The sequence below is a fragment of the Fusarium odoratissimum genome, assembly GCF_000260195.1.
Source record: "Fusarium odoratissimum NRRL 54006 unplaced genomic scaffold supercont1.4, whole genome shotgun sequence".
Classification (NCBI taxonomy): Eukaryota; Fungi; Ascomycota; class Sordariomycetes; order Hypocreales; family Nectriaceae; genus Fusarium; species Fusarium odoratissimum.
In genome coordinates, this window is record NW_022158690.1 from 1,914,779 (window position 1) to 1,940,440 (window position 25,662).

The 25,662-nt window shown below is 49.0% G+C and overlaps 12 protein-coding genes across 12 annotated transcripts; 8 read left to right on the top strand and 4 right to left on the bottom strand.

The window, feature by feature from the left end:
* Nucleotides 1-221: 221 nt before the first annotated feature.
* On the top strand, nucleotides 222-974 carry FOIG_03856 (uncharacterized protein; the record flags this gene model as incomplete). Its single annotated transcript, XM_031201890.1, has 5 exons — nucleotides 222-262; nucleotides 309-487; nucleotides 538-650; nucleotides 695-811; nucleotides 858-974. 5 exons carry the CDS (start codon nucleotides 222-224, stop codon nucleotides 972-974), a joined length of 567 nt encoding a protein of 188 aa, XP_031069414.1.
* Nucleotides 975-2,078: 1,104 nt separating this feature from the next.
* Nucleotides 2,079-3,014, bottom strand: FOIG_03857 (uncharacterized protein; the record flags this gene model as incomplete). Its single annotated transcript, XM_031201891.1, has 1 exon — nucleotides 2,079-3,014. The coding sequence occupies one exon, from the start codon at nucleotides 3,012-3,014 to the stop codon at nucleotides 2,079-2,081; it is 936 nt and encodes a 311-aa protein (XP_031069415.1).
* A 775-nt stretch (nucleotides 3,015-3,789) lies between these two features.
* Nucleotides 3,790-4,815, top strand: FOIG_03858 (uncharacterized protein; the record flags this gene model as incomplete). Its single annotated transcript, XM_031201892.1, has 1 exon — nucleotides 3,790-4,815. The coding sequence occupies one exon, from the start codon at nucleotides 3,790-3,792 to the stop codon at nucleotides 4,813-4,815; it is 1,026 nt and encodes a 341-aa protein (XP_031069416.1).
* Nucleotides 4,816-5,802: 987 nt separating this feature from the next.
* FOIG_03859 (murein transglycosylase) lies at nucleotides 5,803-6,938 on the top strand. The gene is made up of 2 exons (XM_031201893.1): nucleotides 5,803-6,641; nucleotides 6,695-6,938. Exons 1-2 carry the CDS (start codon nucleotides 5,942-5,944, stop codon nucleotides 6,742-6,744), a joined length of 750 nt encoding a protein of 249 aa, XP_031069417.1. The 5' UTR covers nucleotides 5,803-5,941; the 3' UTR covers nucleotides 6,745-6,938.
* FOIG_03860 (uncharacterized protein) lies at nucleotides 6,904-7,917 on the bottom strand (the record flags this gene model as incomplete). The annotated part of the gene is made up of 1 exon (XM_031201894.1): nucleotides 6,904-7,917. One exon carries the CDS (start codon nucleotides 7,915-7,917, stop codon nucleotides 6,904-6,906), a length of 1,014 nt encoding a protein of 337 aa, XP_031069418.1.
* Nucleotides 7,918-8,505: 588 nt separating this feature from the next.
* FOIG_03861 (uncharacterized protein) lies at nucleotides 8,506-8,880 on the bottom strand (the record flags this gene model as incomplete). Its single annotated transcript, XM_031201895.1, has 1 exon — nucleotides 8,506-8,880. One exon carries the CDS (start codon nucleotides 8,878-8,880, stop codon nucleotides 8,506-8,508), a length of 375 nt encoding a protein of 124 aa, XP_031069419.1.
* Nucleotides 8,881-10,771: 1,891 nt separating this feature from the next.
* Nucleotides 10,772-13,092, top strand: FOIG_03862 (MFS transporter, SIT family, siderophore-iron:H+ symporter). The gene has a single exon (XM_031201896.1). The coding sequence runs from the start codon at nucleotides 11,170-11,172 to the stop codon at nucleotides 12,925-12,927; it is 1,758 nt and encodes a 585-aa protein (XP_031069420.1). The 5' UTR covers nucleotides 10,772-11,169; the 3' UTR covers nucleotides 12,928-13,092.
* Nucleotides 13,093-14,091: 999 nt separating this feature from the next.
* Nucleotides 14,092-15,559, top strand: FOIG_03863 (uncharacterized protein; the record flags this gene model as incomplete). The annotated part of the gene is made up of 4 exons (XM_031201897.1): nucleotides 14,092-14,345; nucleotides 14,390-14,627; nucleotides 14,670-15,408; nucleotides 15,456-15,559. The coding sequence occupies exons 1-4, from the start codon at nucleotides 14,185-14,187 to the stop codon at nucleotides 15,557-15,559; spliced, it is 1,242 nt and encodes a 413-aa protein (XP_031069421.1). The 5' UTR covers nucleotides 14,092-14,184.
* Nucleotides 15,560-15,848: 289 nt separating this feature from the next.
* Nucleotides 15,849-17,195, top strand: FOIG_03864 (uncharacterized protein). Its single transcript, XM_031201898.1, has one exon. The coding sequence runs from the start codon at nucleotides 16,460-16,462 to the stop codon at nucleotides 17,081-17,083; it is 624 nt and encodes a 207-aa protein (XP_031069422.1). The 5' UTR covers nucleotides 15,849-16,459; the 3' UTR covers nucleotides 17,084-17,195.
* A 396-nt stretch (nucleotides 17,196-17,591) lies between these two features.
* FOIG_03865 (uncharacterized protein) lies at nucleotides 17,592-18,266 on the top strand. Its single transcript, XM_031201899.1, has 2 exons — nucleotides 17,592-17,770; nucleotides 17,855-18,266. Exons 1-2 carry the CDS (start codon nucleotides 17,626-17,628, stop codon nucleotides 18,139-18,141), a joined length of 432 nt encoding a protein of 143 aa, XP_031069423.1. The 5' UTR covers nucleotides 17,592-17,625; the 3' UTR covers nucleotides 18,142-18,266.
* Nucleotides 18,267-18,518: 252 nt separating this feature from the next.
* FOIG_03866 (uncharacterized protein) lies at nucleotides 18,519-21,774 on the bottom strand. The gene is made up of 5 exons (XM_031201900.1): nucleotides 21,464-21,774; nucleotides 21,255-21,339; nucleotides 20,327-21,211; nucleotides 19,699-20,278; nucleotides 18,519-19,654 (listed from the first exon to the last, which is right to left on the bottom strand). Exons 1-5 carry the CDS (start codon nucleotides 21,479-21,481, stop codon nucleotides 18,700-18,702), a joined length of 2,523 nt encoding a protein of 840 aa, XP_031069424.1. The 5' UTR covers nucleotides 21,482-21,774; the 3' UTR covers nucleotides 18,519-18,699.
* An 816-nt stretch (nucleotides 21,775-22,590) lies between these two features.
* FOIG_03867 (AGC/AKT protein kinase) lies at nucleotides 22,591-25,555 on the top strand. The gene is made up of 4 exons (XM_031201901.1): nucleotides 22,591-23,049; nucleotides 23,096-23,227; nucleotides 23,273-24,819; nucleotides 24,870-25,555. Exons 1-4 carry the CDS (start codon nucleotides 23,028-23,030, stop codon nucleotides 25,074-25,076), a joined length of 1,908 nt encoding a protein of 635 aa, XP_031069425.1. The 5' UTR covers nucleotides 22,591-23,027; the 3' UTR covers nucleotides 25,077-25,555.
* The last annotated feature ends 107 nt before the right edge of the window (nucleotides 25,556-25,662 follow it).

Consider the following 25,662-nt stretch of genomic DNA (forward strand, 5'->3'; position numbering starts at 1 on the left):
GACCAAAGGCTTAACGATAGAGTTTCAGCTAGGATGTTCGGCATAGCAAGGACACTATAGTCCTTTAATACAAAAGTCATGTAAAGGCTTCTGTTTCTTCCTTGTGAGATACGAATGTCAAGACCTGTGTCCGAATGAATGAGTCAAAATATCAAAAAGATCCAAAACCCTTCGATTCCAAAGTCACATAACACTAGTATTTCAATCCCATCGATAGCATGATGTCTCGAAATATTCTCATCACCGGTGCAGCGGGATACATGTTCGTCTCCCTAATCTTCCTTCGCAAACAACTAATAAAACTAAAGAGGAGGTTTCATCATTGCGAATCTTTTATCCAAGCACCCTGAGACCACTAAACAACAAGTCTTTGCCGCCGTCAGAACAGATGAGCAGGCCAAAGCTCTTTCAACCCTTGGCATCAACGTCCTCAAACTCGATTTATCAGATGAACAGGCCGTTGTTAACGAAATGTCCTCTCACAAAAGTAACAACCTGTTAGTTACAGAACAAAAAGCATATACTGATGGTCTCTAGTTAGTGTCATTGTACACGCTGCTAATTCCATAAATCCGGAGCTAGCCTTGCCTTTGATAAATGCTCTGGCAAAACAAAAGGAGTCAGCTGGGAAGCCAACGCACTTCATCCATGTAGGTTCTTCAGTCGACCCAAGTATGACTTCTGACATCAGCAGACCTCAGGACTGAGTGCATTCTACGCAAACTCAGGCTGGCCCCGCACCGTCAACAAAGACACAGATGCGGTGTTCGAGACGGAGAAGGGGTTTGCAGACTCTTATCCAATCCGAAAGGTGAGTCAGCCTGTATAGCATACGTGCAAGGGGTTGACAATGCAAGACCGACGTCATGGTTATAGAGTATGCACAAGCCCAAGGTGTTACACCATTCGTTATTGTACCATCTATCATCTGTGAGCGAAATCATGCCTTTGCCTTGATTGATATTAATCATTGAACAAGATGGAAGAGGAACTGGCGCGTGGAATTAACTCTCCGTCATGGTACCAGGCCTGACGCAAGCGAGCTTCAAACTTGGAAGAGTCTACAAATTCGACGAGAATATTGCAAGGCCCTCTAATAAGCCCTGAACTTCGAATAATAACAAGTTGTGGTCGTTACAAGCTGTTCATATCAGTGGTCTGACCGCTTTGTACTGTCGAATCATACATGCTGCTCTTAAAAACGAAGAAATACCAAGCGGAAAAGAAGGATATTACTCTGCAGTTGCTCATGAGACGGATATGTGGGAGTTCCAAGATCATCTCGCTGCAGCTATGAAAGCTCGGGGACTTGTGTCAAGCAATAAACCGGAGATGTATTCTAGTGATTAGTTTGCTGCAGACGCAATCAATGTGCCGGTTTAGTTTCTAGATGCTCTTTATAAATCTGGGTAAGTAATTCCTTTGTTTGTTTAAGGCAGCTCTGAGGATGTACAGGGGTAATTTCACGGCGACACGACCACAGAGTATTGGCTGGAAGCCAAAGTGGGATAAGGAGCGTTTTTTGAAGAATATAGATTCTGAGATTGAGGATGTTCTTGAGTTGGGGAAGGCAAAGAGTAGTTTGATTGATTCTTTGATTGCTGCTGTTGGGAGGTCACACTGATATTACCCATCGTTGAAAACACATTCGTACCGTGCACAACTCTACGTAAGCACATCTATCAATTACAGACAGCTAAGAACCCCCAGCAAAGTCTGTAGGCATAATTTCCATCTCCCACTTCCCGGATATTAACTCTTAGCACATTATAGTGTATACATGTGCTTCTAAACTATCCCTAGCAGTTAATTTGACATAACACTTATCTGTGTTCCCTCACGTGTTTAGCGATTTCAAAGCTAGATATAAGAATATCATAATAGAGGAGAGTAAAGCCCATTGTCAGCCGCTAATCTAATAATTTGCTCCCACTTCAAGTCCCATATATCTTTACACTTGGGTCTTCCTGTACGTCTCATCTCTTCAACCTCTCTCATTACCCAGTACATTAAACAGCCCGTCTCGTATCCCCCTTTAAGCATCTGGTTCAACTGTAAAGTTTAAACAATCAAGTCACTCAAAAGCTGGCAGTAACATGCGGCTCGAGCTCTTTCTCCGTCCACTCCCACAACCGATCGCGAAGCTGACTATTCTTGCTCAGCGACGAACCCTTCCCCTGTACACCGACAGGAAAGTAAAAAGCGCCAGACTTCACATCAGGACTAGTTGCCGTCCACAGATGATTCAGCGTCCCCTCCTCGATGCTCACAGTAACGAACTTCATGGCAACCTTGAACAAGGCGGCCATCAAAAAGTTGTAGTCTTTAACCACGGGGCCGCTGAGGTTCGTTGCAATGACTCCCGGATGAATACTCACAACTTTGAGGTCTGGGTGGTGATTTGCTAGTGCCTGGGCGTAGTGCACGGCTGCTAGCTTGGACTGGCCGTAACGAGTCCATGTTGAGAACTTGGGCAACGTGGTCTTTAGTTCATCGAAGAGATAGGAGTTCTTGGGTGCCATGTTCTCAAGTTCAGAGCTGAGAAAAATAACCCGTGCATCGGTAGATATGGCGGCGGTTGCTTTTAGGGTTGGCAGCAGCAGGGTTGTGAAGAGCGCAGGGCCGACATGATTTGTCCCAAACTGTATCTCGTATCCATCCTCCGTCAGACCCTCTGGTACAGCCATGATACCAGCATTGTTTATCAGAATGTCCAATCTATCGGACATGGATCTGAATGTAGAAGCTGCTGCCTTGATGCTCGCAAAAGAGCCTAGATCAAGCTGGAGAAAAGTAATAGGTCCTGCATTAGGATTCTTCTTGCGGAGTGTCTTGATAGCTTCGTTGGCCTTTTCTTCCGATCTGGCTGCTAGGTATATGTGTTTTGGCTTGTGCCTGGACAGCTGGAAGATAACTTCAAAACCTAACCCAGTGTTCCCTCCTGTGACTAATATCACCTTGCCCGAGAGGTCAGGAATATCTTTGTCTGGGCTAAAGGATACGCCTTTTGTCATGGTTGAGATCCGTAGCTCACGTTTGTAAGAGAAATATTAAATCCAGTATCATAAGCCACTTTTACTTAAGGGAATTCACTTATTTCCTCACTAAACTCACTGGCATTTATACTAGTTAACATTTGGAGAATTTACTTAGGTATAGTAATGTTTGTAGTTTAAGTTTGAACATGTGGGCCAGTAAGTGACATCTAGTTCCATTTCTATTCGACAATCAGGCCTAAACGAAACCAACGCTAGAGCTGCTTCGAGCTAGCCATCCGGTCTCAGCATATACGGACGTATACACAAGCGCGAACTCCTTCGCGCGCGGCTTGGTTAATGCACCGGTACCGACATGAGCCCACGCGTCTGTTCTCTTAGAGCTGCGCAGGGTGCAAGTGCCGGTTGCATCTAAGGAGAAAACACATTAGAGCCTCGCACATCGGAAAATACAGAAAAGTGCGAGGGAGACCGAAAAACTATGATGCCATGCCTATATACGAATATCATACCCTTTGTCACGGCCTTACAAGCTATTGTTAAAAGTCCGTTGCTTAGCAATCCGATAATTCTACTTTATTCTTTAGAAGCAATGTCGATGAAGCGTGTTTACTACAAGTATAAGGAACCATTCTCATGTCTTCTCTACCAGGCTTCCCCTTACAGCACCATTAAACATCAACAATCAGCAATTACCAAGTTGCCTATCATTAAGAAATCATACACCAAGAGCATATCTTTTGCCAACTCACAACCCTTAAGCATTTTAAGATCCCGACAGAACCAGAACGCAATGTCTCAGAATCGTGGAGCCGTCAACCCTGCAGCCCGGGCACCCCTCGAGGTCAGGACCCTCGACACACCTACCCCAGGACCCGGTGATATCCTCGTCAAAAACGAGCTTATCGCCATCAACCCAGTCGAGGTCAGCATCACCAAGAACGATCTGTTCAAATCCAAGTACCCCTGTGTAATCGGCACGTCGTTCGGTGGTGAGGTCATCGCTGTTGGCGAGGGTGTCTCCGACTTCAAGGTTGGAGACAAAGTCGCCGTCTATGCCAGCCCAACCGATGGCGACAAGTATGCTGCCTACCAGGCCTATGCGTTGGCAAAGGTGGACACGACCATTCTCGTCCCAGAGGGCGTTGATCTGGCTGTCCCTGTGAGCATGAACGGGAACCTGACAACAGTCGTCGGCATGATCAGCGCCACAGCCGGAGTGCCCAAGCCAGACATCGAGAGCGAAGTAGCCTCTACTGGCAAGAAGATCCTCATCTACGGAGGGACTTCTAACCTGGGTAGCTTGGCTGTACAGTATGTTCGCCGGGCAGGCTACAGCGTGGTCACCACCACCTCGCCCAAACACAAGGCCTTTGTTGAAGCTCTCGGCGCCGATAAGATCATCGATCACAGCCAGGATCGTGACACCCTTGTTAAGGCCTTCATTGCCGAGGGGCCATACGATATCGTCGTCGATACTATCTCCTATCCCAACACTGTCAGCATACTTGCCGATGTTCTAGCCGCCCAAGGCGGTGGTACAGTCTACGCTACCATGCCCCCCTTTGGCCCGGAGACACTGCCCCAAGGTGTGGTCCGTCATTTTACTTCATGGCCATTTGTGCTGTATAAGGAGGGCAATGAGCACTTCATCAGATGGGCTTTTCAAGAGTTCTTTGCTAAAGGTATTGCAAGTGGCAAGCTCGTGCCGACGCAGATTGAAAGGGTTAGTGGCGGGTTCGAGGCGGTTAACTCTGCTTTGGATATCCTGGGAAAGGGTGTCAGCAACTCCAAGGTTGTTGTTGAGCTTGAGAAGTAAGAAGAGGTGGATTATTAGAAGATTCTAGTAGACTAGATATAGTTATAGATGACATACGAAATAGACTAGTGTTGCAGATAAGGATTTTATTCCACCTAGAGTAAAGCAAATAATTATAGTTAAACTCTATATCCTTGATTTGAAACAAACAACAGTCATGGTTTTTGCTAACCAATCACCCTCCCTTGTAAGCTTGACAGAGTATTATCCAAGTTCCGCTCCTCAGGCTAATTTTTACGAGATGAGTCCATAGTCGACGTCGGAGGCAGAGGGTTAATTGGGGTAAGGAGTATAGCGACAGACGCTGGGTCAGTCCAGCTCTAAGCTCATCAAGAAGCTCTCCGCTGTCACGTTACAAGAATGGTCTGGAGCTGGAAGAGAAATTTGGAAGTTAGTATCAGGACGATATAAAGTAAATTCTGCCTCGGTTTACATGAAGCATGGAAGATAGTCGCTTCGTCCAAGGCTGGCGGTTGTTATGGCATTGGACTTGAATACGTTGTTTTTTAAAGCATGGGGTTTGAAGTTAGAGAGATGCTAGCATGTCTCGACTGAGCTTAGACTGGCAGCGCTTTAAATAGAATAGACATAAGCTCCAACAAATACGTAGAGAAGAAAGGTAAACGGACGAACAAGGCGGTAATGGTGATCCAAGATCTCGATATGACCCTGAGACACCATATCACGCTACCACTTTCTAATGCCTGCAGCATCCCTATATAGATCAAAAAGGAAATTCTCAACCTTCTATGCTCCGAACCTCCGAAAGTTACTTAATTCAACTCAGCTATGATCCAATCGTTCTTATCCTTGTATACGAGACGGTTATTCTAGAATACGCGGCTTCACTTCTATTGCTGGGGAAATTAAAAACTCGAGTCGTGATTGGTGGAGTTTTTGACTAGGTCAGTCGGTAGTCGGCACTCGATGGGGCTATAACTTACCAGATATGATCATATCGTCCGAATAGGAGTTTCAGGTCAAACACGCAGCCAATCTCCGAAGCACGGATACTTTTGGGGGAAACATTATAAAGAAGCCGCCAAGGCTCTGTCTACTCTTCAATTCATCTCTAGTCCATTCATTCAGCCCTACAGTTTCAGTTCCACATTACATTCCTTTCACCATGAAGTTCTTCACTGCTTTCTCTGCCCTTTTGGCTGTCGCTTCAGCTACGCCTACTACTCCTTCCAAGACCCTTGATAAACGAGCTACCACCTGGTGTGATGCTTTCGGGTCCCTTCAAACCGAAGGATACACCGTTTACCACAACAACTGGGGTAGCGGCCAGGCTACCTCCGGTTCTCAGTGCACTACCTTCAACTCTGTCAAGAACAAGTCCTTCTCATGGTCTACTAAGTGGAGCTGGGCCGGTGGAAACATCCACGTCAAGAGCTACTCCAACGTCGCTCTCGAGAACATCAACAAGAAGGTCTCAGCCATCAAGTCCATCCCCACAAAGTGGACATGGCGCTACAGCGGAACCAACATGGTTTCCGATGTATCCTACGATCTGTGGCTTGCTCCCTCCGTCGGTGCTGCTAACAAGTACGAGATTATGATCTGGGTTGGAAGCTATGGTGGTGCTGGCCCTATCTCCGACTCTGGATCTACTCCCCTTGCGACGCTCACCATCAACGGCGCTCAGTGGAAGCTCTTCCGTGGACCTAATGGCGATACTACTGTTTACTCTTTCGTCGCTACCAAGAACCAGGGCAACTTTGAGGGCGATCTTCTTCCTTTCCTTACGTACCTTACCAAGAGCCAGGGTGTTCCTAGCAGCTATGTTGCCACTAGCTTCCAGGCCGGTACTGAGCCTTTCGTCGGTAAGTAGTATCTTGTGTCTCTATTAGAATGTGTTCTGAAGCTAACTTTTTAGGTTCCAACTGTGTCTTCTCTACCTCGGCCTACAGCCTCTCTGTCAACTAAACTGCCTGCAGTGCAGATTAGCCGGCTAGTCTTTTCTTGTACCATAAATATGTCCATTGTATATAACCTGAAATCTGTCTGTCATAATTCAATATCTCTGAGAGAAAGAGCTTGGATTCAATCTGTCCAAACTTCTATGAAATGTCCAAGCACCCAAGGCTATCGAATTTCAATCGTCTCAATCTTGGCTCTCCCTGGTGCCAGAAACTCCGAGACCTCGCCATTCATCAGACCTATCATAAAGCAACACCCAACAGAAAGGTAGTGGTCATCCTCGGGACGGAGGACTGCAAGCTCGCTCGAGCCTGCAAGAACACAAACCACATCTCCAGGCAACACATCTTCTGACATCGTGCCGATATAGCCATCCTCGGTTGTGAATAACTTGTTGCCGTCGAAACTTTGTCCCGCCTCCAACCACTCGGATAGTACTGATTTAACATAGGGTTTTTGAGACCATTCCATACCCAGTTTCGAGGTCACAAGTTTGCCCGAATAGTATAGCCAGCAGCCTGTGCAAAGACCTACGTCGAAAGCATAGTTTTCATAGGCTTCTTTTCGTAGCAGAGTGCAACACAGTACCTCTAATACGGTTTTGCCGGTGGGGTGCATATCCTTTGATGACTGGGTAAAGGACATGATACATTGTTGTAGTCCATATGACGTGAGCGTATTAGAAATAGTCTTTTCATAGACAGTCTTTACAACTTGGATCTTGATTCCCTTGACCCATATGCTATCACAGACAATAGCTATGGACAGGCGGTTGAATAGCTCAGGCACTGTAACAAATGCTGAGCGACGCTCTGTGGGGTCTCTTACGATTGCCTTTCGCCTGTCAGCTCTTGAAAACACAGGAACCCAGCTCGGGAGCCCGTAAAGACGTTTCAGGCCAACATCATGGCTGTTCAAGAAGCTAGAGAGTTCATATCGCCATTCGTCTTTGCATAGGGCCTCCCAATTCTGCTTCTTTGCCCTCTTCTGTACTGATTTCCAGAAGGGCAAAGCCCATGTCATGAACTCGAGATTCACTTCACGAATGGACTTGGAATAGTCGGGTGCTATTGGCGACTTGGTGACAGCCAAGAGGCCATAGATATAATCCAAATCGTTAGAGGCCTCAGAACCCAGAGCGAAGTACAGGCCCAAGTGCCACATACCATATGCAGGCATTTTATTTGTATCGATGAATCCTTGAGAGACAAATCGGGTGAAGAAGAGGTGGAAGATTCTGGAGAAAGCGAACCTTAGCCCCCTGATGTTGAATCGCGGGGCAGACTCCATGCTCGTGTTAGTCATGTACTGCATGTAATCATCAAGACCAACTAATACCACGAAGCATAACGAATGCTGTAGAGAGCAATTTCGAGACAGTAGGTATAGCCTTTTTGCAAGTATTACCTATGGTGAATCCACACTCTGTTCCAGAAATTGAGTTGACAGAAATTGAAAACTGGTCCGTAAGGTCCCTCGAGAATGATATCACGGTTTAGTACATCAAAAAGAGTAGTTTATGTGAAAAGAGCCAGGAAAGCTGTTTAGGCTCCCAAGAAAGCCTGCCGTAGCAGAGCTTGAAAAGTTCTAAATCTGTAAGACCTGCAAACTTGATCGGTCCAGCCTTTTCCTCGGTGATGCGGACTATCCGTTCGAAAACATCGAACGCTTTGATGACATCGTCATCGTTTGAAGAAAGCCAAGCCAGGACCATTGCCGCTGAAGAATATATATCCGCCATCATGCTGACTTGGTGCAGTCTTTCAGTTAGGTCATCTTGGTTGATACAGAGAGAGCATCAGCCCACAAGCGAAACTTAGAGGTATCAAGGTCGGGATCTGACTTCCTTTCGATCTCAGTCCAATGCCTCTTTACATGCCGAAGTGCAGTAGCAAGGGTGACGGTAACTCGTCGTGGGACACCATCAACAATAATCTCTTCAGTGACGTTCGGGTCACCCCAGACGTAGGAGATGCAAGTGTAGTAAAGATCCGGTGTAAGAAGGACGATGTGCAGTTTGCAGTTGACTTTGCCGTCAGGAGGGTTGGGGAGGATCTCAAGAAGACGTATTTCTCGTTGATCCTTGTTGAGGGGTTGATAGACGAGTGGAGATGCCTCTGTATCTTTGCTGGGAGACGCCATCTGGTGCAAGGCTGACCAACAACTGGTGAGATTGACTTGTAGTTGGTGAGGCGTACCAGCAGTTGTTGAGATTGATGGAGGATGAGCAAGTCTGCCTTGCGAGAGATACTTTATATAGGTATTCTGGGTTACACATAAGGCTGCGACTTCTCAGGTTGTTTTCTGCTTGACAGAAGTATCACGCTATATTATGGTAAAGGGGGTTGATCTGAAAGCTTGATGTCAAACAGGTTTGTCAGTTGGATGATGATTGATGATTTCTCTCTCTCTCAACACTTCTGTCAGTGTATTTCATCCGTCTCAGACAATTTCTCTCAATCTCTTACACCTATAATGTCAAGCTTGTAAAAGGCACACGGATTGCTGACTAGGCAGAGGCTTGGCTTTATTCTCAAGCTTGACATGAAACTTTTCATAGGGGAATCAAACGTCACAAAGTGAAATCAGATGAATCTCACGGGCACTCGAATTAAACTTTGCCAATTTAGAGGAAACAATTGGCTTTATATTTGCTCAGTATCAGTGATTGAATGGAAGACAATTCATGGGCTTGTCGGTAGGCATGATGACTGTTTTTGCTTGTATCTCAAACTTTTGGCATAGCTATCTGATTTCAGATTGTCTATAGATTCAAAACGAATACATTTTGATCTTCTTAACTCGGTTTTGGTGATTGGCAAGTCAGAAAACAGCACAGTGCCAAACATGACATAGTCCTCATAACTTCACTTAGATAAGCACAGTGATACAGCGTCGCACAAAAGGATTGCCCGCAACTGAATAAAGCCAAGAGGACCTCACTGTTTGCTAAGAGACAGATTTATTCGGCCAAGCGACTTGTGGCAAGCTAGACAGAATTTTTCTTCCTCACAATTCAACCAAGCCAATAGCTCAGTGGCCAAGACGCGGCGCATAAACTCTCTACCGATCGGCGAACATGATTGATCAGATAAGATTAGACAATGAACCGACGCTAAGACACCACTGGAATGCTTGACCTGAGACTGTGTCTAGTGGCTTGAGTAAAAAACCCAATGCTATGCCAAGAAACGCATTACACAACGTCCAAGACTAGCCCAACCGAGGAACCGACATCATACGATGTCGCAAGAACAATAAATCGAAGGATCAAAGCTGTAGTGGATGTGATGCAGCTGAGATCGACGACCAAGTGGGTTGATGCACATCCAATTCACAATGAGACGTTATCAGATCGATCCCACGTTCACTGACACATTGTCTCTTCACCCCACGCCTCGCCTCAATCCTTCGCCGACATGTAATCCTCGGCCGGCGATTTATCTCATCCGCGGCACTTTGACATAAAGTCGCGTGTCCAAACCTCCCAATATCCGATAGCCTGTCCCCTAGATCCCTTCTAGACCAAGCTCTGTGGATATTCCATCAAATTTTTTATATCCGCCAAGGAATTTCGGGACCCGACGACGTGGAATGATATCCCAAAGAGGAACTCATCCGTCCACCAAGAAGCTTAGGTTACGCACAGCTTCTTGCAATTGGGCCCTCGAATTGCCGGCCAAGAGGCGGATTCTCGAGTGGCATGTTATCAATCAGTCCCTTAACCCAATGCAGCTTATATCCGCGTCATCCGGGTGCACTATCAGATTTTTTCACCCTTCGCTCGCTGGGATTTTGTGGACCAGAGCGAACGTTGCATTCTGAGGACAGCGCCGAGGGTTGAAGATCCCTTCCTTTTGGAGGATGCATCGGCGAAACCGCAGGCAGCTGTTTAAACATCCTTGTCCTCTGTGATTTGACAGAGAAGGCAAATATGTCTGTGGATCAGTGGGTTTTGCTACCCTCGGCTGACTTGACTAACGCCAAGACTGAAGAGTCGCTGTCGCTAATCATTGAAACTCTGTCTTTGTACGAAAGTTTATTGTGTTGAAGATCAGAAACTCCCTTCACGGGTTGTACTCTACGATGGTCTCAAGCACGGTAACGCTGGCAGTAAGATAGTGCGCATAATTGGGTGCAAGTAGACATCATCCGCCACCATCATCATGATCAAAAATCCCCGTCGCTGCACGCTACGGACGATACTAATATAGCGCATCAGTGGTTCACAAACTCGCATGACGCCCCTCCCTATCAGATCCTCCGAAAAGTCTTCACTCGGCACGTTAAAGTTATCTAATCAATCTGAGTGGATCTACCCTCACATCCTATAAACCTTCCATCCTCCCCCCCATCAACTCCTCCACCATGCGCTCCCCTCTGTTTGCATGAACCTTTCTCTCAGTGCATGAACTCCTCTCGAGATTCACCATGACCTCCCCAGAGAAAACCCCCGACAACGACCACGGCCATGAAGTCCCCTCTTCAGCCGCCGACGCCGTCCGGGACATCACATCCCCCGGTGTCCAGCGCATCAAGGCCATGTCAGAGGTGATTACCCTCACCGACCGCATCTTCATCTTCTTTGGCGTCTTCCTCATCGCCTACGCCTACGGTCTCGACGGCACCGTGCGCTACGCCTACCAGCCCTCCGCGCTGAACAGCTTCGAGGAGCACTCGCTTCAATCGTCCGTTAATACCCTCCGCGCCGTCATCGCAGCTGCTGCGCAACCTACTGCGGGAAAAATCGCAGATGTATTTGGTCGTGTGGAACTCATTTGCATATCTGTGTTCTTTTATACCATTGGCACGGTCATTGAGGCTGCGGCGCAGAATTTGGATACGTACTCTGCTGGTGCGGTTATTTACCAGATCGGGTATACCATGATTCTGTTACTTGTGGAAGTCATCATTGGAGATATCACTTCTGTTCGATCGCGTTTGTTCTTTAGTTACATCCCCGCTCTGCCCTTTATCATCAACACATGGGTCAGCGGCGATGTCACAGAAGCTGTCCTTGGAGCCACGACTTGGCGATGGGGAATCGGCATGTGGTGCATCATCTACCCCGTCTGCGCCCTCCCTCTCATCATCAGTCTTCTCGTCGTTGGACACCGCGCAAAGAAGGCCGGCCACCTCGTCGGCTACCGCTCATCATTCCAACAGCTCGGCTTCAACAAACTAACCGTCGAGCTCTTCTGGCTTCTTGACATCATCGGCGTAATCCTCCTCATCGCCGTCTTCGCCCTCCTTCTCGTCCCCCTCACCATCGCGGGAGGTTTCGAGAGTAAATGGTCAGACCCTCAGGTCGTAGCCCCCCTTGTCATCGGCTTCGTCTGCATTCCCGTCTTCGTCGTATGGGAGCTCCGCGCTCCTCACCCCTTGGTGCCCTTCCACCACATGAAGGATCGCTCCGTCTGGGCCCCCATGGGAATCGCATGCATGCTCAACTTTGCCTGGACAATGCAGGGCGATTATCTCTACACCGTTCTCCAGGTCTCCTTCAACTTCAGCATCAAGGCCGCTACACGGGTGCAGTCGCTCTACTCCTTCGCGAGTGTCATCACCGGCACAATTCTCGGTCTTATCGTGTACAAGGTGCGCCGCTTCAAGGTCTTCATCGTAGCAGGAACATGCCTTTTCCTCGTCGCCTTCGGCCTTCTCATCCGATACCGCGGCGACCCCAGCTCCGACAACAAATCTGGTGTCATTGGTGCACAGATTCTCCTCGGTATCGCGGGTGGTATGTTCCCATACCCCGCGCAAGCCTCACTCCAAGCCTACGTTACCCACGAGCGACTCGCCGTCATGACAGGTCTGTACCTCGCGCTGTACCAGGTCGGCTCGGCCTTTGGAAACGCCGTCTCCGGTGCCATCTGGACCCAGGTTCTCCCTGTGCGACTTGCCCAGAGCTTCTCCAGCTTCGGAAACGAGACTCTCGCAGTGTACGCCTACTCTCAACCTCTGTCTGCCATTCTCGACTTCCCTGTTGGTTCTGACGAGCGTGATGCCATGATTGATGCGTACAAGCATGTTCAGCGCCTGCTTACCATCACTGGTATCTGTCTTTGTGTTCCTCTCATCGCGTTCTCGCTGTGCTTGCGTAACCCCAAGCTCACCGATCAGCAGAACTTGGTTGAGGACGAGAAGCCTGGTGCGGCTGCTGAGCGCTCTTCGGCATCTGCTTAGAAAAGTCAAAAGTATTCAAAGGTTGTATGTAATGATGTAATATGGTAATTGATCTGGCCTGGGGCTATTTGTTTAATTTTCTGGTTCTCTGTGAACATGTCATGAATTGATCAACTTAGTTGAAGTTTAATTGATGCTCTGTGAGGTCAGTCGTCTTCTCATCCCGTTTGTAGGCCCAATTGAGGTCAGTCTGGGCATGGTTGCATGAATTGGTCAATTGTTATGCACAATAAGACCCGCCCAAAGATCTACGTCCATCTCGAAGCCCAGCGATCCTCAGTTCTGAGTACAAGCCAAGTTCTTCTGGTATTCTGATCGAAGCGGCCGAAGCTGCATTTGATGTCCACATGAACAGGCTCACACCCAATTGATCCTCATGATTGATGTACCTCGATAGTCAATTTATTTGACCAGAGCTGTACCAATGCCTGTCAAGAAATCCTCAGCTGAGAAAGGCCAAGAACTGATAAACTTTTTGATATCCAACACGTACCTGCATATCTGAATTCATCACCAATCAACCCCCCCCCCCCCAAGAATGTCGTCCCGCTGCCAGACACCTCATCTCATCACACTGCAAGGAACAAGCTTATCTTCTCTTCTAACTCTGTCCAACCCACGAAAATGCCAAATCATCCCGTCTATACCCTCAGATCACGGAGCTTTCATTCCAGTCCAAGATCGCCGCAGCTTCATCTTTATCGCATCATTATCGTCTACATGTCATCAAGATATCCCGTCCCTTCACCCAACTTCTCTTGACCAATCCATTTTCTTCCTCAACGGTCGCATCAACGGGCTTCCTCGTATTCTCTGCATACAAAAAAAACCTCCGAAGATACCGTTTCTCACACAGCATGTGGTTCGTAAGCCATTGTGACACGTGTTGATAAGGTTCTCATCTAAAAGTACGAGATTTCCCCCAAGAACACCCAAACTGTGGTTATTTAAAGCTGATTCCAAGGATGATCCTTTCTCTGTGGCTTGCGATATTGACGGGCCTCAAAAATATCTGGTAATATATTGGTCTCATCAGCCGATCTTAATCTGTTAGTAGTGGTGTTTTATGCTGTGCTACACCAAAAGTTAAAATGGCTTACTCCTCAAACTCGCTGCGCTGAGACCTCAAGAAGTCATTCTGTTGAGCATCATACAACTAAAATGGGTATATAAGATATGACTTTGTCGTTCAATGCTGGATCATCAAGTGGCCTAGAAGGCATGCGTTCGTTACAGTCATTCGTCTAAACCCTCATCATGAAGTCAATCACTCTCCTTATCGCCTTTCTGGTAGGCTTTTCTATCGCATCTCCATGGAGCACGCTCTTCAGTCGTTCTCTTGACAGACGACAAGCTGGACGATGCGGAACTGGCTTCGGAACAGTCTGCGGACGAAATGAATGCTGTTCCAGCGCTGGGTAAGTCACTCACTCCTCCTTCAATCACGTACTGACCTTCGAAGATGGTGCGGAACTGGATATCTTTACTGCTCCGCCCCTTCGTGTCAGATCGAGTATGGTCCTGGCTGCGACGCAAACGTTCGTCCAGGTGGCCCTGATACAACGAATGTAGCTCGCCCGAAAGTTGGAAGTATTCCGTATGGCCAAGCTATTTATCGGTGTAACCGCAATGGAGACATTGCGTTGACGTATGATGATGGACCGTATACTTATACTGAAGACCTTCTCAATCTCCTCCAGGTACGTCACAAGCTCACTTCAGTATCTCTCTAACAATCACAGCGATACAATGCTAAAGCGACATTCTACATCACCGGTCGCAACCTCGGGAAGGGCGCTATCAATGATCCAGATACACCATGGCCAGTTCTCATTCGGCGCATGGTTCGAGACGGCCATCAAATCGCCAGTCACACATGGTCGCATCAACGTCTCACGACCTTAAGCCGCTCCAAATTCTGGAACCAGATGATTTACAACGAGATTGCATTTGCTGATATTCTCGGTTACTTCCCTACTTACATGCGTCCTCCCTACTCTGCCAGTAATACCACTACAGATGCTTGGCTGAATGAGCTCGGGTATCATATCACGTACTTCAATCTGGATACAGAAGGATATCTACACGATAGTCCAAACATGATCAGCACATCTAAACAAATCTGGGATAATACCGTCGAGGGTAGAAGTCCGGCTACCAACAAATGGCTTCACATCGAGCATGATCCCGTGTATCGGACAGTCTACAACCTGACAGAATACATGCTCCGCTCCATCCGCCGCAACAACTTCACCGCCGTAACAGTAGGTCAATGTCTCCAAGACCCCCCATCAAACTGGTACCGCACCGTCTCCTCCTCCCCTTCCCCCACATCAACATCCTCATCGTCCCCAACATTCCCCGCCACGACAAACGGTCGCTGCGGCTCACGACACGGCGGCGCAACATGTCGCGGCGAACCCAACGGCGAGACATGCTGTTCGCAAAACGGCTGGTGCGGCGGGACGAGCGACCACTGCGGTAGAGGATGTCAGCCTGTGTTCGGGACGTGTAGAGACACGCCCGAGCCAGCGGCGCCAGGGAGATGCGGAGCTGCGCATGGGAGCGCGAGGTGTACGGAGAGTGGATGGGGATGTTGTTCGAGGGCGGGATGGTGTGGGAGTACGAGTGATCATTGTGGGACGGGCTGTCAGAGTGATTTTGGGACGTGTAATTAGCGTATCTACTGGGTCAGATGTGTAATTAATTGGGTATGTGTACAGAGTGCTAGACTAATGTGTTGGAGAGTGGAGGAGGAGGATGAGAAGGATGTAATATTACTCCCGAGGGAACCCCCGATCTCCATTGATCTACAACATTGTCATCAGCTGTGATGGCAAATGCTCGGAGGGAATTATGCCGATTCTTGGCTGATGTTTAGAGCGTTGTGGTTAATTTAGTCGTATTAATTTCAGGGGCAAGCCATTCAAGCCACGAGCGTGATGCTTAATTTAGCGGAAGCTTGTTTACATTGGTCATTTGACAAGGCATACTCTCCCTGCCCTCTGCTGCATATTCCCTTGCCTCTTTCGGCTCTCTCTCAGTCTGTGTCCAGAGTTTAACTCTATGCAGCATTCTTTCGCACTCGATACGAATACTACATTCCACGGCAATCGACGGTCAGACTCAGCTTGACGTAAACGCTCTCCACACCAAAACGCACGCCAAGCCTTCAGCCCCAGACAGCAGCAAGCTTGGGTGGGTTTAATTGGTCAATTTGCACGCTATCCTTTCAGCTCAGGCTTTGATTGACGCCAAAACATTCGCTACCCCTGAGTATGCTGTAGGGCTGATTCGTGACTGGATCACGGCACATGGACCATAACTAATATCACATTGGCGAGACATGGTGAATCCTTCGGGCGGTGGGTGGAAATGAAGTGAGACTAGCTACGGTACTAGACAGGCCATTTACTGGGGAATATAAACTATTAAAGGATGGCTTGATCCTCTTGTTCTGCCTGTCTCTCCCTTCACCACCACTCTCTCTATCTTCAGTCTATCTCAAGTTTAGATACCTCAGACCTTCAAAATGCAGTCCATCATCCTCACCTCCCTCCTCGCCACCGCCGTGAGCGCCAACTTCATGGCCCACCCCCTCATGAAGCGCGATCTCCTCGCTCCCCGCGCAACCGCCCCAGCCGTCGGCGGCATCACAGGAGAGTGCCAAACCGCCATCCTCGACGTCTACAAGACGCTCCCCACGCCTCCCCCCGCCATCGTCTCCGACCTGACCGAGAACCCCCAGACGGACCCCTGCTCCTTCAGCACCCCCGCCTCCCTCTCCAAGGACTACGCCAGCTACAGCTCCCAGATCCTCTCGTGGTACAGCAAGAACGAGGACGAGATCAAGTCTGCGCTGTCCGAGTGCCCTGAGCTGAGCCAGTATGCCACCGCCGTTCCTGTCTGCGCTACTGCTGCTCTTGGTGGAAAGGGTGGTTCCGGGGATGCTACTACCACTGCTGAGAAGCCTGAGAAGACTTCTGCTTCTGGTGACAAGACCACTGCTGCTGCGGGTGAGGAGACTTCTGCTGAGAGCGAGGCTTCTACTCCTACCTCTTCTGCTGCTGCTGTTGAGACCAACGGTGCTGCTCGTGAGGGTGGTTTCATCTACGCTGCTGCTGCTGTTGCCGGTGTTGTCGTCGCTGCTCTGTAAGAGGCCTTCGACAAGGAGAAGTGGTTGGCTATCTGTGAGATTTAAGTTTATCTGCTTTTAATACAAGACATTTCTCTTTCACAAACCTCGTCCAAATGTAATCATGAGCACCATCAAACATGTGTGAACGTCGTCTCAATGTAGTCATGACATCCAGTCTAATGATTGTCCATCATCCAACCGTTTGAGTGTAACGCCACATCCATCGGCTTGGTCTCACTACAGTCCAAGCTTATTTTGATGATTGGCATTCTTTGTTTGACTACATTGACTCACAGACACTCCATTTTGTGTCAAACAACATGTACTAACAAACAACCAGCTACAGTTGACATTCCATGACATTCACTGTCATCCCTGCCCTCAACGCCAAGACACTTATTCGATCCTGCCAAACGCCGCAACAAAGAAGATGACAATTCCACATGGAGCTCCTTTCCTCATGGTTCAAAGACCGTTTGATCTGCCTCTTTCATCATTCATAAATACCATATCGTCCCCCTCTCTGCTCAACCAGAATCTCTCAACTTACAACTTTAACCATGGACGCAAAACTCACCATCGCCGACAAGTTGGGCCGCGGGCTCACGAACGGCATCTTCTTCGTGACTCGCAAATGGAAGGTCATCATGCTGAGCTACGTCTTCATCATCTCGATCGGCAGCGCTCTTCTCTACCTTCACGACGGTTCGTCTCTCTTCTTCCACGTTTCCCTCTCTGTCCTTCTCCGTACCCTGCTCTCACATCATTAACATCTACTAACACCCTCAGAACAACAACCCTCCCTCCACACCCGAAGCTGGGGCGGTTTCGACGAACGTCCCCGTACAGAGAAATGCTACCGCCAAGAACGCACCGCCATGATTCTCTCCCTCCTCTTCGGAACTCTGGGTGTCGACCAGTTCTACGCACATCACTGGCCTCTCGCTGTGTTCAAACTCCTCACCGTCGGGGGTTTGGGAGTCTGGGCGTTTGTTGACATGATCCTTTGGATTGTTGGCGGTGTGTATGGGACGCCTGGATGTCCTGGGGGGAGTTCCAAGGGATGGCAGTATTAGGATGGATGGGGAGAGGGAGCTGTTAGTGGGAGTGAGCAGTCAGTTATCATTCTTTGTTGATGGATTATATTAGTGGTGTTGGCGAGATTGCAGTGGTTTGGTGATGGGTTAAAAATAAAAAATAAAAAAAAAAGATAGCAAGTCATTCATTCTTTGGAGTTTAGAAATGTCGGTTGACTTACACGAAGTGACTGAAGCTGCAAGTCTACGGCACAGTTTCCTTTTTGAGATCGCTCAGCCTCATCTTCAGCTCGTACGGCTTCGATACAGATCAGAACCTGACATCAAGATTGATCACTGCGCTGAACACCATTTCGGGATCCAGTTGAGGCTTGCCTTCAATAAAGCCACTTCACAAAGGCACATCTGAACCCCCGTCCACCAACACAGCCATGTCATTGATGTCACAACATGTCACTACAGCACAAGACTCCATCACATATCTCAAATAACTGCCATGTTTCTTTTCATTATACTCATTGATGCCATAGCAACCCTGACGAAATGACCAATCCTTTTCTACACCAGCCATCTAAGCATAAAATCACATATCACATTCTACTCCTCGTCCTCCTCACTCTCATCCTCAGCTTCCGGCTCGCTCTCAGCCTTCTGTCCATTAACGGGCTCCGTCACACTCACGCCGCCCTCCTTCTCAAGTTTGAGCCACTCATCCCACTCGGGGAAGAGCTCGTCGTCTTCACCGGGAACACCGATCAACTTGGCCACCCTGGCCTTCTTGTTCTTCTCCAGGTTCTCCTTCCACTCGTGTACTACCGGTACAGTCAGGCTGGGCTGGTAGGTCTGAGAGAAGAGGACGGCTTCGGCGAGACGGCCTGTCTCGGTGAGGATCTTTGTGCAGGCTTCGATGTTGCCGAGGAGCCATTGGCACGAGAAGGCGACGTTGTGAGAGCCGGCTTCTTGTGCTTGAGCCGCAAGAGCAGCGAGACCATCGCGGTCGCCTGTTGATGAGTGGAGAAGCAAGAGAGATCCGAGATCCTTGGCGTGGGTGAAGCACTCAGCAGCAAGGGCGACATCCCAGGCTGATAGAGCAGCGTCGCCAACAGTCTTCCACTTGTGATCGGCATCAGCCTCACGAGCAAGGTCCAAAGCAATAGCAAGCTCATTCAATGCCAGTGCAAGCTCAAACTTGTGCTCAGGATCTGTCGCAACCTCCAAGGCAAGCTCCTTATGGCCTTGACCTTCCAAGAATCGCGCAATCTTGTTGAGTTGGTCGTGGGGAATTGTTGGTAGCAGCTCAGCGGCTGTCTCCATATCCTCTCGGAGGACAAGAGTCTGGTACTCGAGAACGGGAAGTGACAGACCGAAGGAAGTGACGTTAACATCCTTGTCGGCAAGGTAAATTCGAGAATCGCGCTGAATGTAGCCCAGGATGTACTGGGGCTTGTCGAAGTGGGAGACAGTGTAGGTCTGGTCGCCGACAAGGTAGTTGAGTCGGTTAGTGCTGTTGGTGTAGATGAAGCAGTCGCCGATCCATTCGCCAGTTCGGACACTATATCGTTAGCATGGCAGATTAAAGGGGAACGGGTGACATACGACTCGCTAATGTCAGTGATAACCTCAAAAGCGGCCTCGACACCATCCTCCTCAACTTCCCCAGACTGGACAGCCTCAACATAGTTCTCGCGAGAGAATCGCAGAACGTAAAAGGTATCCTCACAAGCAATTGTCACCAACTCGCCGCTATCAGACCAGTAGACCTGCTTAGGCTCAACCTCAATTCTTCGAACGAGACCACCAGTAGCCCAGTCGAAGAAAGAGACACCACCTTGACCCGTGACACCGAGAAGAACGCCACCGTGGAGTCTCTCGGCCTGGAAACCAACATCGAGTCCACCACTCTTCTCGACAAAGTTCTTGAAGATCTTGACGCTCATGGCTGACTCTCGGATAGCAAAGTCATTGCTGTTGTCCTTGGAGGCCCAGACAAAGTCGAGTGCTGAACCGAAAGCCTTGTTTCGCCAAGCGAGGGCAGTGTAGATGATGTATTCGCCATCACCGCAGACAGCGACGAATCGACCGTTGGGGGAGTGGATAAGCGTTTGGGGGTAGACTTCGCAGGTACCGAGATCCTTGGTGGGGAGGGAGATTGGCTCGTTGTCCTTAATAGAGGCATCTGTCTTGTTAGCTTAATCCAGTACTGGTACAGCACATGTGTACATACCTCCTCCCTTGATGATTGAAGAGACAACCTCGTTGTGTCGGGCCCAGATGAGCTTGCCAGACGCATCCATGGAAACAGCAGGCTCCTCGCGACCAAGCTTGACAACAACAGCACCATCATCGAAACCAACAGCGACACCCTGCTTGCCCTTTTGATACGAGACACACCAAGCTCGCTCTAGACTGTAGTTAAGGGATTGCTCGAATCGGTAGGTGTTGGCGTGCCATATTCTTATCGTACCGTCCTCGGAACCGGAGATGATGACGGGCAATTCGGGGTGATAGCAGGCAAACGAAACGTTGTTGGTGTGACCTTCGAGGGTAGCGATCAGGGACTTTGTAGTGTAATCCCAAATCTTGACAGTTCGGTCGTCAGATGTGGTGAGGAGATAGGGCTTGTCGGAGTGAGGGTAGTAATCGACGTGGTTAACACCCTTGGTCTCATGTGCCTCGAGGGTGAAGTTAGGAGTAGAAGATCCAAGGCTCCAGATCTTGACAGTTCGATCAAGACAAGCCGAAGCAAAGGTGTTTGTATCCTTGGGGTTGATGGCCAAACCCATGACATAGTGACCATGACCCTCAAAGACCTGCACACACTTCCAACCCTTCTCCCAATCCCAAAGCTTGATGGTCATGTCATCGGAGGCAGTCAAGACGAACGGCTGTGTGGGGTGAACGGCGATAGCTCGAATGTAGTCGGGGTGCGCCTCGAAGGAGGTGATCTTCTCGGAGGTGTTGTAATTGTAGACTCGTAGTTGGAAATCATCGGAACCGCAGACAATCCAGTTTTTCCTGGCGATGAATCGACCGGCGCGAACGGGGACATCGGTGAGCTCAAAGGTCTTGACGATCTGTTGGGTTTCGTGGGACCAGATGTAGACGTGGCCTATACTGTCAGCATTGGATCTCGAGCTGCGAGGTGGACATACCGCTGTAGAGGGTTGTGAGGATCCATGGCTCGTGAGGATGAAAGTCAATGCCCTTGACTCGCTCACTGCGAGCGTAGAGCTGGCGCTGTATTGCGAAACGTGTCAGCTCAGATCGCACAAGTAAAGCTGCCGCCGCAGATATTGAGTGCGCTCGCTGTGAATAGCATGACGCTAATCGTCGGGCGCATTCAACAGATCCCCAAACTGACCTTGACGTCTAACTTCATCTTGTCGTGTGTCGTCGCTGTCGCGTTGCGCAGTTGAAGTTGCAAGCTGTCCAGCAAGGGCGGTGATATCGAGGTAGTGGGGTCGAAGTTAAGAATCCCTGAAGGAGGCTACCATGCGGGATGACAGTGGTCGCAAGTGCACAGAGTTTGGGGGGGAAGCAGAAAAAAACAGAGGGTCAACCGCTAATCATCAATCGTGATGTTTGAATCGACAAAGCTTGAGCTTGTGTATATTGATTTGGAGCTCCCCGAAATGTGTCCTGCGGCTCTTGCCAGGCTGGCCATGGATGTGGTGTTGGCCTGAAGTGTCAGGCTCCACCTCCTTATCCCTTCTTATCAGGGATACTCCAGAAAAGGGGGTTGTAGGGTAGTTGGTTGAGACAGTCACAGAACTGAATGAGACATTATGGCATTGAGAATCAAGTGCTTGCTGAAATCAATTAAGCTTTTTCTACATAATATCTGTATACCTTTTTTTCTCTTTAATTGATTTCCGTGGTTGAGTGTCGGTTGAGTGAGGTCAATTGTTGACACACTATACCGTCTGGTACGGCATCACTTTGCACATCCCCAGCGACAAACATTTAGCCATGTGAAGATGAGTCTTGACAAATCTTAGAAAAATTTACCCGTGTGCAGAATTGACACAAAATATTCTGATTCTGTTTATAGATCCTCCACACAACTCAGCCAAGATATCTCGACACGCGTCGTCTTCGTACATGATGAAAAGTGTGGCTGTACAACAAGTTGGTTGCTTCACATCAACCATATCAACACTGTACACCAATTGACGCTCTTTGGCTGCTGGCTGCTGAGCTGCTTGGGCATTAATGGCATTGTTTATGAACTAGTCTCGCTTCTCCTTCTCATTTACCCCTTATGTTATGGATTATTTGGCTGGACCTCGCTCTAGGCTCATTCTCTAGTTGATCAACAAAGCTAGAGCCCGTGGCTGTGGCTCAAAATCGACCTTACGGGATTACTCCAGACCATCTCCACAGTCTGAGCTCCTGTGTCGCAGACTGAGACACTGTGTTTCTAGCACCAAAACAGCACTACCATCGACCCTAGCCCACAGTGCGGGCTGCCTACGGGAAGATCCACCTTTTCTGCTGTCGCCCAATGGGCCTTGGATGTCATAGCAATCCCCTTCTCCCATCCATCCCCCGTATCCACCTCATTCATATCTCGGCTGGTCTTGTCTCGGGCTCTTGTGCTTCGCCTCCTCCTCATATTCAATCTCTGCCATCTTTGTTCAATTTGAACCTCCTTTCCCTTCCAACCAGTCGGCGCACAGTCTCCTTTCGTCTCGTCGACTTGCGATCCTTCATACAACCAAACAGCGGCCGGTTTACGCTTCCACGCATGCGGGGTTACAAATCATCCATTTGTTGAACACTCTGCCACGCCATCAGCCTCTTGCTTGATCAGGAGTTTGTCAGCGCGCAGTGAACACTCGTTGCTTGACCCTTCGACCCTGCGACACTTGTTGGCTGTCGATCCTTGACCCCAACCATCAAATACCTCGTTGACATCAACAACAATGTCTTGGAAGCTTACCAAGAGTAAGTTTACATGTCCGATATCTGTCGCATCACTAACATCCATCAGAGTTAAAGGAAACCCATCTGGGTCAATCCTTGAGTCCTTTCTCTCGATCCCCCTCTACTTCAACCATCACCGAAAAGGAAAAGGATGGCCAGGCTAGCGGCGCTGTTACGCCTACAACGGAAAATGCCATAGGTGAGCAAACTGGACTGGAGTACCGTCAGTATCTGACTTGAACAGCTGCATCTGAGGCCATGACACAGGCCCCTGTTGTTAAGCCCCCCAAGCCCGGTATTCTCGTTGTCACCCTCCACGAAGGTCAAGGATTTTCTCTTCCTGAACAGCACCGAAGTGCTTTTGCCTCGTCACACCAAGGATCGATGTCTTCGTCCAACGCTCTTGGAATGTCTGGCTCTGTTCGACCAGGATCTTCACAACGTGTCGCCGGATCATTTGTTAACGGCAGTAACCGACCGCACTCTTCCGCTGGCGGCTTCAACGGCATCCCCACCAACCACGGTCGAATTTCCGGAAAGTACATGCCATACGCCCTCCTCGATTTCGACAAGGTCCAGGTCTTTGTCAACTCGGTCGATGGAAACCCTGAGAACCCTCTGTGGGCCGGTGGAAACACCCAGTACAAGTTCGATGTGTCAAGAGTGACAGAGCTCGTCATCCATCTTTACATGCGCAACCCGAATGCGCCACCCGGATCTGGACGAAGCCAGGATATTTTCCTCGGTGTTGTCCGCATCAACCCCCGATTCGAAGAGAGACAGCAATACGTGGAGGACCCCAAGGCCAGCAAGAAGGACCGCGAGAAGGCTGCTGCTGAGCATGCAGCGCGCAATGGTCACCAAGGAGCCGAGTGGGTCGACGTGCAATATGGCACTGGTAGAATCAAGGTTGGTGTCGAGTATGTTGAGACCCGAGCAGGTAAGCTCAAGATTGAAGACTTTGAACTACTCAAGGTCGTCGGCAAGGGCAGTTTCGGCAAGGTCATGCAGGTACGCAAGAAGGACACAAACCGAATCTACGCTCTCAAGACCATCCGAAAGGCGCACATCATATCGCGATCCGAAGTTGCCCATACACTCGCCGAGCGATCTGTGCTGGCACAGATCAACAACCCTTTTATCGTACCTCTCAAGTTCAGTTTCCAGTCACCGGAGAAGCTTTACTTTGTTCTCGCCTTTGTCAACGGAGGCGAGCTGTTCCACCACTTGCAAAAGGAGCACCGATTTGACGTCAACCGATCCCGCTTTTACACTGCTGAGCTTCTGTGCGCCTTGGAATGTCTGCACGGCTTCAGCGTCATTTACAGAGATCTCAAGCCCGAGAACATTCTTCTGGATTACCAAGGCCATATCGCTCTTTGCGACTTTGGTCTCTGCAAGCTCGATATGAAGGATGAGGACCGCACCAACACATTCTGTGGTACACCCGAGTACCTCGCCCCAGAGCTGCTGATGGGCCAAGGTTACAACAAGACAGTCGATTGGTGGACTCTTGGTGTTTTGCTGTACGAGATGTTGACAGGTCTGCCACCTTTCTACGATGAGAACACCAACGAGATGTACCGCAAGATTCTATCAGAGCCTCTTCACTTCTCTGATGTGGTTCCCCCAGCTGCCAAGGATCTCCTTACCAAGCTTTTGAACCGCAACCCTGAGGAGCGACTTGGTGCCAATGGATCAGCTGAGATTAAGGCGCATCCTTTCTTCCATGCTATTGACTGGAGGAAGCTTCTACAGCGCAAGTACGAGCCTACATTCAAGCCCAGTGTGGTATGTACCTTTTCCCAGTCTCTCACATCGAACCCTACTGACATTCACAGGCCGACGCTCTGGACACTGCCAACTTTGACCCCGAATTCACATCTGAAGCCCCTCAAGATTCTTATGTCGAGGGCCCCATGCTCTCTCAAACCATGCAGAACCAATTCCAAGGATTCAGCTACAACCGCCCGATCGCTGGACTCGGAGATGCAGGCGGCAGTGTCAAGGATCCATCATTTGTCGGTAGTTTGACAGATAACCGATAAATCGCTGGGTTGGAAGAGAGACAACGGGTAGACAGCGAGCAGGACTGGCTGACTCGGACATGGTATCAGTCTTGTCAATGAGCCGGCTGAGGAGGGGAACATGTGTAAGCCATGATAAGGACAACCTAGGAGGTGGAAACCTAGAGGATGAATGTAGATAAGAAGCCTTTATTTGCTTTGGCGTGTTGGAGTTTGATACACTCGTTAGTTCTGTGGATATGTCATTCTGTCAATGTAGATTGTCTTTCCGTGGCTTTGTATCGTTCACTCTGCTGTTCATTGTCCATTCTTCTTCACTTGTGACAATGCTTGTTGTTTCGATCATTGTTCTGCGAGGCCAGCATGCTTTGGCTCTCACTGCACTTTCTCATTGTCTTCTGACCTCAACACGGACTTGAATTCACAACTGACCTGAAGAGACCATTGTATCCTATACTAGAACCCCGAAAGCAAAGAATTGAACCAACCCCACAGTCAAGTTTCAACGGCGTTAGTCAACGCTATTCGGTGGTATGACTCTAATAGCCTTTCCAACGACATTTGCCACAACACCAACACCAACTAACAACAATCGTCAACAAAACAA

Excerpts from the sequence above, each read along its gene's own strand:
- FOIG_03859 (XM_031201893.1), top strand. The coding sequence starts at position 5,942 with ATGAAGTTCTTCACTGCTTTCTCTGCCCTTTTGGCTGTCGCTTCAGCT. Across the intron at positions 6,642-6,694 it reads CGGTACTGAGCCTTTCGTCG|GTTCCAACTGTGTCTTCTCT; the intron begins GTAAGTAGTATC and ends CTAACTTTTTAG.
- FOIG_03862 (XM_031201896.1), top strand. The coding sequence starts at position 11,170 with ATGACCTCCCCAGAGAAAACCCCCGACAACGACCACGGCCATGAAGTC.
- FOIG_03864 (XM_031201898.1), top strand. The coding sequence starts at position 16,460 with ATGCAGTCCATCATCCTCACCTCCCTCCTCGCCACCGCCGTGAGCGCC.
- FOIG_03865 (XM_031201899.1), top strand. The coding sequence starts at position 17,626 with ATGGACGCAAAACTCACCATCGCCGACAAGTTGGGCCGCGGGCTCACG. Across the intron at positions 17,771-17,854 it reads TCTTCTCTACCTTCACGACG|AACAACAACCCTCCCTCCAC; the intron begins GTTCGTCTCTCT and ends TAACACCCTCAG.
- FOIG_03866 (XM_031201900.1), bottom strand. Across the intron at positions 21,212-21,254 it reads CCTCACAACCCTCTACAGCG|GCCACGTCTACATCTGGTCC; the intron begins GTATGTCCACCT and ends CTGACAGTATAG. Across the intron at positions 20,279-20,326 it reads TTCAATCATCAAGGGAGGAG|ATGCCTCTATTAAGGACAAC; the intron begins GTATGTACACAT and ends CTAACAAGACAG.
- FOIG_03867 (XM_031201901.1), top strand. The coding sequence starts at position 23,028 with ATGTCTTGGAAGCTTACCAAGA. Across the intron at positions 23,050-23,095 it reads GTCTTGGAAGCTTACCAAGA|AGTTAAAGGAAACCCATCTG; the intron begins GTAAGTTTACAT and ends AACATCCATCAG. Across the intron at positions 24,820-24,869 it reads CTACATTCAAGCCCAGTGTG|GCCGACGCTCTGGACACTGC; the intron begins GTATGTACCTTT and ends TGACATTCACAG.